The sequence below is a fragment of the Medicago truncatula genome, chromosome 6 (assembly GCF_003473485.1).
Source record: "Medicago truncatula cultivar Jemalong A17 chromosome 6, MtrunA17r5.0-ANR, whole genome shotgun sequence".
Lineage (NCBI taxonomy): Eukaryota > Viridiplantae > Streptophyta > Magnoliopsida > Fabales > Fabaceae > Medicago > Medicago truncatula.
Window position 1 is genome coordinate 26,957,332 of NC_053047.1, and position 8,484 is coordinate 26,965,815.

Sequence of the window (8,484 nt, forward strand, 5' to 3'; positions counted from 1 at the left end):
TTGAATGCCTTCTTTGACATAACCCTTGTATATGCCTTTATTGCTTGATTGATCCATGCAAATGTACTCTTCTGGACGTATACCCATGTCACATGTGCCTTGCATGACCTTTGATCAAAGTTCTTGAGACTCTTGGCTTGTTTAAGAACAACCTTCTGATCTCTGCTTGAACATTCTGATCTTCAAGCAACGTTGTGATCTAACTTTCTGACCTCAGTGTTAGATCATTAATTCAAATGTCCTTTGATTTCTTGATTCTTGGTATGATTCAAAACTTGTTCCTGTCTTAGTAAAACACTCAAGAGCACAAGTTAAATACCAAGGAATTAATCAAAGTCCATTAATTCTTTAATCATATTGGTTTATTATCTTTAAAATTAATTAGGGATTTTGCCTCAACAATCTCCCCCTTTTTGAAGATGATAAACTTATGATTTAGGATTAAGGATTTTGATTATATATATGAAAAATAACAGAGCTTAAAAATTTATTTTAATGCTCCCCCTCATTTTTATAATCCATTATGCAGAGTTTTTAAGAACTTTAAAAAGCTCCCCCTCAATTTCATAATATATTGCATAATATAAAAAATGCAAGATTGAACCAAAATCAATATTCATTCATTGATATAAGACATGAAGTACATTATATGATACATTTGGTTCAAAAACAAAAAAGAAAATCAAAGTGCATGTGATCAAGCAAAAGCAAAAGATGGAGTTTGTAAACCCCAATAACAATTGATCACCTAGACCTACTTAGGGCCTATAACTAAAGAAAAACTTAAAGACTTTGAATCCTAAAGCTTCTCCCCCTTTTGTCATCTGCAAAAAGGATAGGGAGAAATGCTGAAAAGATTCATGGAGTGGAGTCTCCAGAATCAGAAGATGGTTCTGCTTCAAAAATGGATGGGTCATCAAAAACAGGAGGTGAAATGGCCAAACCAGGAGCATGAACTTTGACAGTCCAGTCAGCTAGAGCACACACAATTTTGTGTGTTTTGGTGGAAACCCTGAGAGCCCTAGAGGCTAACTTCTCAGCTCTTGAGGTTTTGGCAGGAGGAGCAACACCAGAAGGTTCATCTTTCTCTCTGTTTGCAGTAACAAAAGTATTCAGAGAGTCAAACAGTGCAGACATGTTTGGAAGCTTGCTTGTGTTGGTGGTTTTCATTGGTGGTGGTGGAGGAGTATATGAGGGGATGGTGTTTGGAGTGGGAAGATTAGAAACCAAGAAATTGCTTGCTTCAGCAACAGAACCCATGGTGGATGAAGAAAGATTAACATTCTGACCAGTTTGAGCCATGAGCTGTACCTCCACAGAGGGCAAAGATCCTAAGGCCAGAGGCGCTGGATCTGCTGACAGCTGACCACTTTGAAGGGGTTCATTTGAAGCATGCTGATCATCAAATGCTTGATCATCTTGATTAGCCATAACTTGAACTTCTTCAACATTCTGAGCTTCAGAGACTTCAACATTCTGAGTTGGAGGAACTTCAACATTCTGAGCTTCAGTTGTTTTCTGAACATACTGAGCTGTTTCTTGGCCATCTTGAAACACTTCATTGTTGAAGTCAGTGTTGATATCTTCAACATTTAGATCAATCCCAGTTGAGAAATCCATGTGTTCAACTTGAACTTCTTCTTCATCAATACTCATGTTTGAGGCTAGTAATTCAGCTACCTCTTGAGTTGTATCATCAACAATCTGAGCATCAAACTCAGTATTTTCTTCAACTCTCTGATTCTGATCAAGGGAGTTTTCCTTAGCATCTTGAGGTATACTTTCATGAACTTCAGTGGCCTGCTTAGCATTCTCAGCTTCTTCTTGAAGAGATGCATCATTGTCCTTCTGAGCATCATCTTCTCCAAGCAGGACTTTGAACTGAGAGCTTCCTTCTTTAACAATCTCCTTAGCAAGTTTGGAAACTTGAGAGAATAGCTCCAAAGCTGATGGAGAGGGAGGTCTGGCACCTACATTCTCAGAAGATTCATTTCTGATTTCCTCTAGCTTTCTTTTCTTCCTTGTCTTCTGAACATTCTGGTTGGAAAGTCTCTTAACAGACCCAGAAGTTCCAGAGGCTGTGGAAGATGGCATGTTGGATGTAGTGATGTGGAGTTGACCTAGAGTTTTGGAAGAAAAAGTCATGAAGTCTAGCTTGCGTTTTTCTTCTTCAAGAGGCACATTTGCCTTTTTGAAAATGGAAGTTAGATGCATTCCATATGGCAATCCAGCAGATGTTTGTTTTGTTGCTAAACAAGAGTCAATCATGTGTTGAATGATGATAAAACAGAGGTTTAACCTAATCTTCTTCATGAGATGGTAGATGAAGCAAAGGTCTATGTCTGAGATAACTTCAAATGATCCACATCTAGGCAAAAGGGAGTGCCTAATCATGTTGTGAAGAATTTTGGGAGTATCTTCTAAGTTTGTGGAGTTGAAGGTGTGGTTAGCTATGATGTATTTGATTATGAGTTTGTTACGGTTGACTCTATAATCATCAAACTAAGAACTAGAGTACAGTTTGTTACCTTCATTGGGAATCTTCAAGGCTTCAGAGAGAAATTCCTGAGTTACCTTAATCTTTACACCTTTAACAGAAGAAATGAGAAACTTTTCATTCACATTCTTCTTCTCCTTAACTGACAAGTTGGTGTAGAATTCTCTGACCAGATTTTCATAGGTATGCTCTTGGAGAGTTACAAAATCTGTCCATCCTTGAGGTTCTGTAAACTCCTTCAGATTCCATGCCTTTGTCTCTAAGCTTTCAAGGTTGAAGTACTTGGTTCTACTCATTGGTCTGAGAGCAATCTTTTCTGTCCTTGAAGCTTTTAAGGTAGCAGCAAGTTTGGTAATATCTTTACCTTTCCCATGCTTCTTAGAAGAGCCTTTCTCTTCTTCTTTTTCAGCCTTTTCTTCAGATTCTTCCTCTTCACTTTCTTCTTCATCTTCAGAGGTCTTTTCCTCAGATAAGGGCATAGCTTCAGCAGCAATCTCCTTCCTCCTTTGAAGTATTTTCTTTGTAAGTTCCTTATCCCTTTTTGAGGAAGCTTTTACTGATTTCATTGCGTCAGAAAGAGTTTGTTCAGAGTCTTCATCCTCTTCTTCTGGATCTTCCTCTGTTTCATCCTCAGAGTCTTCATCATCACTTGAATCTTCTTTTTCTTCGTCAGAATCTAGATTCACGTGAGATACCTTTGGTTTCTTCAAAGGTTTCTTCATCCTTGTTGATCGTCTGGTAGGTATTGGTCTGGGTTTGATGATGGGTTTCTTAGAGGATCTGGTTTTGGAAGATTTGGGATTTTCAGAAGCAGGAATGATTACGTCCTGAAGAATGGTGCGTACAGGGGTTTCACTCAAAAGTTGTTGATCAGAGGTTTGATCAGCAGCGGCGTTTGGTTGTGGAGGTTGAGATTGTTCCACTTGATTGGTCTCATTATCAGAAGATTTTGAAATGGTTTTTGTTCTGGCCATTTTCTTCGTAAAAGCAAAAAAAAGAACAGAGTGTTTTTTGGATTTTTGGTGGAGAGATGAAGAGTGAAAATTTTGGATTAGAGATGAATGTGAAATAATCAGGAGTGGTTGCTGATTATATGGAGCAAGCGTGCAGAAGAGAAAAAGAATAGTAGTGATATGATGACAGTTAGCATTGGGAAGGATGAAAAACTGTCAAAAAGCAACGCCTAGGAGAGAGAAAGGAAAAAGTAGCCGTTTGGGAAGATGAATGGATTTTGGATGATTTGATGGTTAAGTCATTACATGGTGGTTAAACTGTAAACATGACTTCTTATAACCAAGCATTAAATGCTTAAGATTATGGAGGGATTTTTTGAACAAGTCAAAACAAGATCTTACGCATGAGATTGTTTGACCCAGAATTTAGGTTCAGAAGAAAAAAGTTTCAAGAACATCATGAATGGATAAACTCAGATGAACATTCTTGTGAATGTTCTGATCGTATGAATATTGCAATAAACATTCTGATCATTTGAACATTCTGACCTGATGAACATTCTGAACTCAGGAACATTCTGATGAGTGTGAGATTGAGATGGATCTATCTGATTTGTATCAGATGACATCAAGGGGTTTAGTTTAAGGCCCTTAGTGATCAGTAATCAATCTTTATTGGGATTTTTCATGATTAACAATTTTTCTTTGAGAAAATTGAATCTATCCTCAACAAGGGGTTTTGTGAAAATGTCAGCCAATTGATTTTCAGTATCAACAAAGCTTAATGCAATATTCTTTTTCTGAACATGGTCTCTAATGAAATGATGTTTTATTTCAATATGTTTAGACCTAGAATGCTGAATAGGATTCTTAGAAAGATTAATTGCACTTGTATTATCACAATAAATAGGAACACTTGTGTACCTTAGAGAGTAATCTTCCAGCTGATTTCTTACCCATAAAATTTGAGAGCAGCAACTAGCTGCAGATACATACTCAGCTTCAGTTGTGGAGAGTGCAATGGTGTTTTGCTTTCTGCAAGACCATCTAATCAATGCTTGTCCCAAGAATTGACAGGATCCACTTGTGCTCTTCCTTTCAACTTTGTCTCCATCATAATCAGCATCACAATAGGCTACAAGATCAAAACTAGAACCTTTTCTATACCAAAGGCCAAGATCAGTAGTACCTACTAGATATCTAAATATTCTTTTAACTGCAGTTAAGTGAGATTCTTTTGCACATGTTTGAAATCTAGCACATAATCCAACTGCAAACACTATATCAGGTCTGCTAGCAGTCAAATATAATAATGAACCTATCATGCCTCTATATTCTTTTTCAGAAATAGATTTTCCACTATCATCCTTATCTAAACTTGAAGATGGATGCATAGGGGTGCTCATGATTTTTGCCTCATTCATTTTATATTTCTTAAGAATGTCTTTGACATACTTTTCTTGACTTATGAAAATTCCATTTGAATGTTGTTTGATTTGTAAACCAAGAAAAAAAAACCAAGTTCACCCATCATGCTCATCTCAAATTCACTTTGCATAAGGTTGGAAAATTCTTCACACATTTTTATTTTAGTAGCACCAAAAATGATGTCATCCACATATACTTGAACAATAAGCAAGTCAGTATTATGTGTTTTTCTAAAAAGTGTGGTATCAATTTTTCCTCTTGAAAAACCATTTTCAATTAAAAATGTGCTAAGTCTGTCATACCAAGCTCTAGGAGCTTGTTTAAGACCATAAAGAGCTTTTGTTAATTTGAAAACATGATTTGGTTTTTCTTTGTTTATGAATCCAGGTGGTTGACTTACATAAACTTCTTCATTTAGAAAACCATTTAAAAATGCACTTTTCACATCCATTTGAAAAAGTTTAATGTTTTTATGTGCAGCATAAGCAAGAAGAATTCTGATGGCTTCTAACCTTGCAACTGGTGCAAAGGTCTCATCATAGTCAATACCTTCTTGTTGGTTGTAACCTTGAGCAACTAACCTTGCTTTGTTTCTGACAACCTTACCTTCTTCATCAAGCTTGTTTCTGAAAACCCATCTTGTTCCAATGATGGTTTTATCTTGATTATTTGGAACCAAGTTCCAAACTTTGTTTCTTTCAAACTGAGAAAGTTCTTCCTTCATGGCCTCAATCCAAGAGTCATCAATAATGGCTTCATTGATTGACTTGGGTTCCATTTGAGAGATCATTGCCATGTTGTTATCTTGAAAGGACAATCTGGTTCTTACACCATCAGTTGTGCTTCCAATGATTTGATCAGTAGGATGATCCCCTACCATTCTCCAGCTTCTAGGTGGACTTTGAAGAGATTGATCCTGAACATTCTGATCATCTTCTTTCTCTACTGTGTTCTCAGTATTTTGAACTGGAACATTCTGAAGTGTTGGTACTTCAGTGTCTTCATTCTCTTTAGGTTTAGAATGTTCATCATATTCATCAAATATGATATGCATACTAATTTCAACTGTCTGGGTTTTTAGATTGTACACTCTATAACCTTTAGAAGTTGTAGAGTATCCTAAAAAGATAGCTTTATCTGATTTAGGATCAAACTTACCCAATTTTTCTTTATTGTTCAGTATGTAACAATAGCAGCAAAAAATGTGAAAGTAAGATATGCTAGGTTTAATATTTTTCCAGAGTTCATATGGGGTTTTGTTAAGAACCTTTCTTATAGAAACTCTATTCAAAATGTAACAAGATGTGTTAATGGCTTCTGCCCAAAAGTAATTTTCAACATTTGATTCATTTAACATTGTTCTTGCCATTTCTTGCAAGGTTCTATTTTTTCTTTCAACAACTCCATTTTGTTGTGGAGTTCTTGCACAAGAAAAATTATGTTTAATACCATTTTCATCAAAGAATGTTTTGAAGGATGCATTTTCAAATTCTCCTCCATGATCACTCCTAACTGTGATGATATTATAACCTTTTTCATTTTGAACTCTTTTGCAAAAGTTTTGAAATGCTTCAAAAGATTCATCTTTATGTTTTAAAAATAGCACCCATGTAAATCTGGAGAAATCATCAACAATAACAAATCCATATCTTTTGCCAGTTAGACTTGCAGTTTGAACAGGACCAAACAGATCAATATGAAGAAGCTCTAAAGGTTTCTGAGTTGAGATAAACTCAATAGTTTTAAAACTACTTTTTACTTGTTTACCTTTAACACATGCTTCACAGATTCTGTCCTTTTCAAAGCTAATCTTAGGCAAACCTCTAACTAGATCAAGTTGAGAAAGTTTAGCAATGGTTTTCATGCTTATATGACCAGCCCTTTTGTGCCAGATCCATTTGTCTTTTTCAAGCGACATAAAACAAGATTCAGCAGGCATATCATTTAGTTCTAAAACATATAAGTTCTTTCTTCTTGAACCAGAGAAAAACAATTTGTTAGAGGAGGTTTGTCTGACTTCACATATGTTAGGTTTAAAGATAACTTCAAATCCACTATCACACAATTGACTTATGCTAAGTAGATTATGTTTTAAACCTTCCACATACTGAACATTTTCTATTTTAGCAGAGTTAAGATTACCTATAGTACCTTTACCTCTGATTTTACCTTTGTCATTGTTTCTAAATGTCACTAGTCCTCCATCCTTCTTTTCAAAAGTTAGAAAACAATTCCTGTCACCTGTCATGTGCCTAGAACAACCACTATCCAGGTACCATGGTTTTGTTCTTGCACCCTGAGGCAGGACCTCTTCCTCATCATCTGACTGAGCCATCAGTCCCATGTCTGTATCTGCATCTTCTTGAGAATTTGATTCTTCCATGTCATCCCAAGTGATCATTGCTTTCTTCTTGAAATGAGGTTTTCTTTGAACCTTTTTGATGTCAGGACATTCATTTTTGAAATGTCCAGTTTTGTTGCATCCATAGCAAGTGACTTGACTTTTGTCAGCTTCAGTTTTGATGCTGATGTTGGTCTTTGGAAACTTCTTTCTAATCTGATTTCTTCTCAACATCATCCTTTGAATTCTTTTAGAGATTAGTGCAAGTTCATCTTCAGCTTCTTCTTCATGAACTTCTTCTAATTCTTGTGGTTCTTGCACATCTTCATCAGCAACTGATGGGGTTTGCTGAGATGCTTTCAAGGCAAGTGTTTTTACCTTCTTCACTGGTTTGTCTCCTTGAAGTACAACTTCATGAGCTCTTAGTGAACCAATGAGATCTTCCAGGTTCATAGATTTTAAATCTTTGGCCTGAGTGATTGCAGTGACCATAGGTCTCCACACACTTGGAAGACATCTCAGAATTTTTCTAATTCTATCATGAGTGGAATATGCCTTCCCAAGAGATCTCATTTCATTTACTATTGTAGTAAATCTGGCATACATCTCATCAATGGTTTCATTTTCACTCATTTCAAAGACTTCAAATTTTCTGACTCCAATGTCAATTCTAGTTTCTTTGACATGAGATGTACCCTCATGATGTATTTTCAGAGTATCCCATACTTCTTTAGCATTTGTACATTCATTCACTCTTTCACTTTCTTCCATGGTTAGTGCACATGATAGAAAGAGTCTAGCTTTAGAGTTTAGTAATACCTGAGCTTTTTCATCTGTTGACCATGCACTTTTTGCTTTGACAGCTCCTTCTTTGGTTGTTGGAACAAAGTCTCCATCTGTGATGACTGCCCACATATCGTTGTCTTGAGATCTGAGAAAGAGTTCCATTTTGCCTTTCCAGAAGTAGTAGTTTGATCCATCAAAGAGTGGTGGTCTATTTGAAGATCCTCCTTCAGCTACGTACTTGACTTTAGACATACTTCCTGAATCTTTTCTCTAACACTTGTTTAAGTGTTCAAACCCTTAGAGCCTGGCTCTGATACCAATTGAAGTAGATAAAATAGTCACAAGGAAGGGGGGGTTTGAATTGTGACCCTTTAAATTTTATCCTGAAACTTAAAATTGATTCTCAAGTTGTTTACTTGGAATTATGTTAACTTTCTGACTTCAGAATGTTCTGAAGTTCATAAACAAAATTGTTTAAT

General features: G+C 36.1%; 2 protein-coding genes across 2 annotated transcripts; both read right to left on the bottom strand.

The window, feature by feature from the left end:
* Window positions 1–858: 858 nt before the first annotated feature.
* LOC120576072 (DNA ligase 1-like) lies at window positions 859–3,471 on the bottom strand. Its single transcript, XM_039827042.1, has 2 exons — window positions 2,529–3,471; window positions 859–2,249 (listed from the first exon to the last, which is right to left on the bottom strand). Exons 1-2 carry the CDS (start codon window positions 3,469–3,471, stop codon window positions 859–861), a joined length of 2,334 nt encoding a protein of 777 aa, XP_039682976.1.
* A 1,030-nt stretch (window positions 3,472–4,501) lies between these two features.
* On the bottom strand, window positions 4,502–8,257 carry LOC120576073 (uncharacterized). Its single transcript, XM_039827043.1, has 4 exons — window positions 8,039–8,257; window positions 7,030–7,774; window positions 5,756–5,844; window positions 4,502–4,585 (listed from the first exon to the last, which is right to left on the bottom strand). Exons 1-4 carry the CDS (start codon window positions 8,255–8,257, stop codon window positions 4,502–4,504), a joined length of 1,137 nt encoding a protein of 378 aa, XP_039682977.1.
* Between the last annotated feature and the right edge of the window lie 227 nt (window positions 8,258–8,484).

Coding starts and splice junctions, on each gene's coding strand:
- LOC120576072 (XM_039827042.1), bottom strand. CDS start 3,471: ATGGCCAGAACAAAAACCATTTCAAAATCTTCTGATAATGAGACCAAT. Junction 2,250..2,528: donor CTTGAAGATTCCCAATGAAG/GTAACAAACTGT, acceptor ACTCTTGTTTAG/CAACAAAACAAACATCTGCT.
- LOC120576073 (XM_039827043.1), bottom strand. CDS start 8,257: ATGTCTAAAGTCAAGTACGTAGCTGAAGGAGGATCTTCAAATAGACCA. Junction 7,775..8,038: donor CAACAGATGAAAAAGCTCAG/GTATTACTAAAC, acceptor TCTCTTGGGAAG/GCATATTCCACTCATGATAG. Junction 5,845..7,029: donor AGGTAAAATCAGAGGTAAAG/GTACTATAGGTA, acceptor AGAATGTTCCAG/TTCAAAATACTGAGAACACA.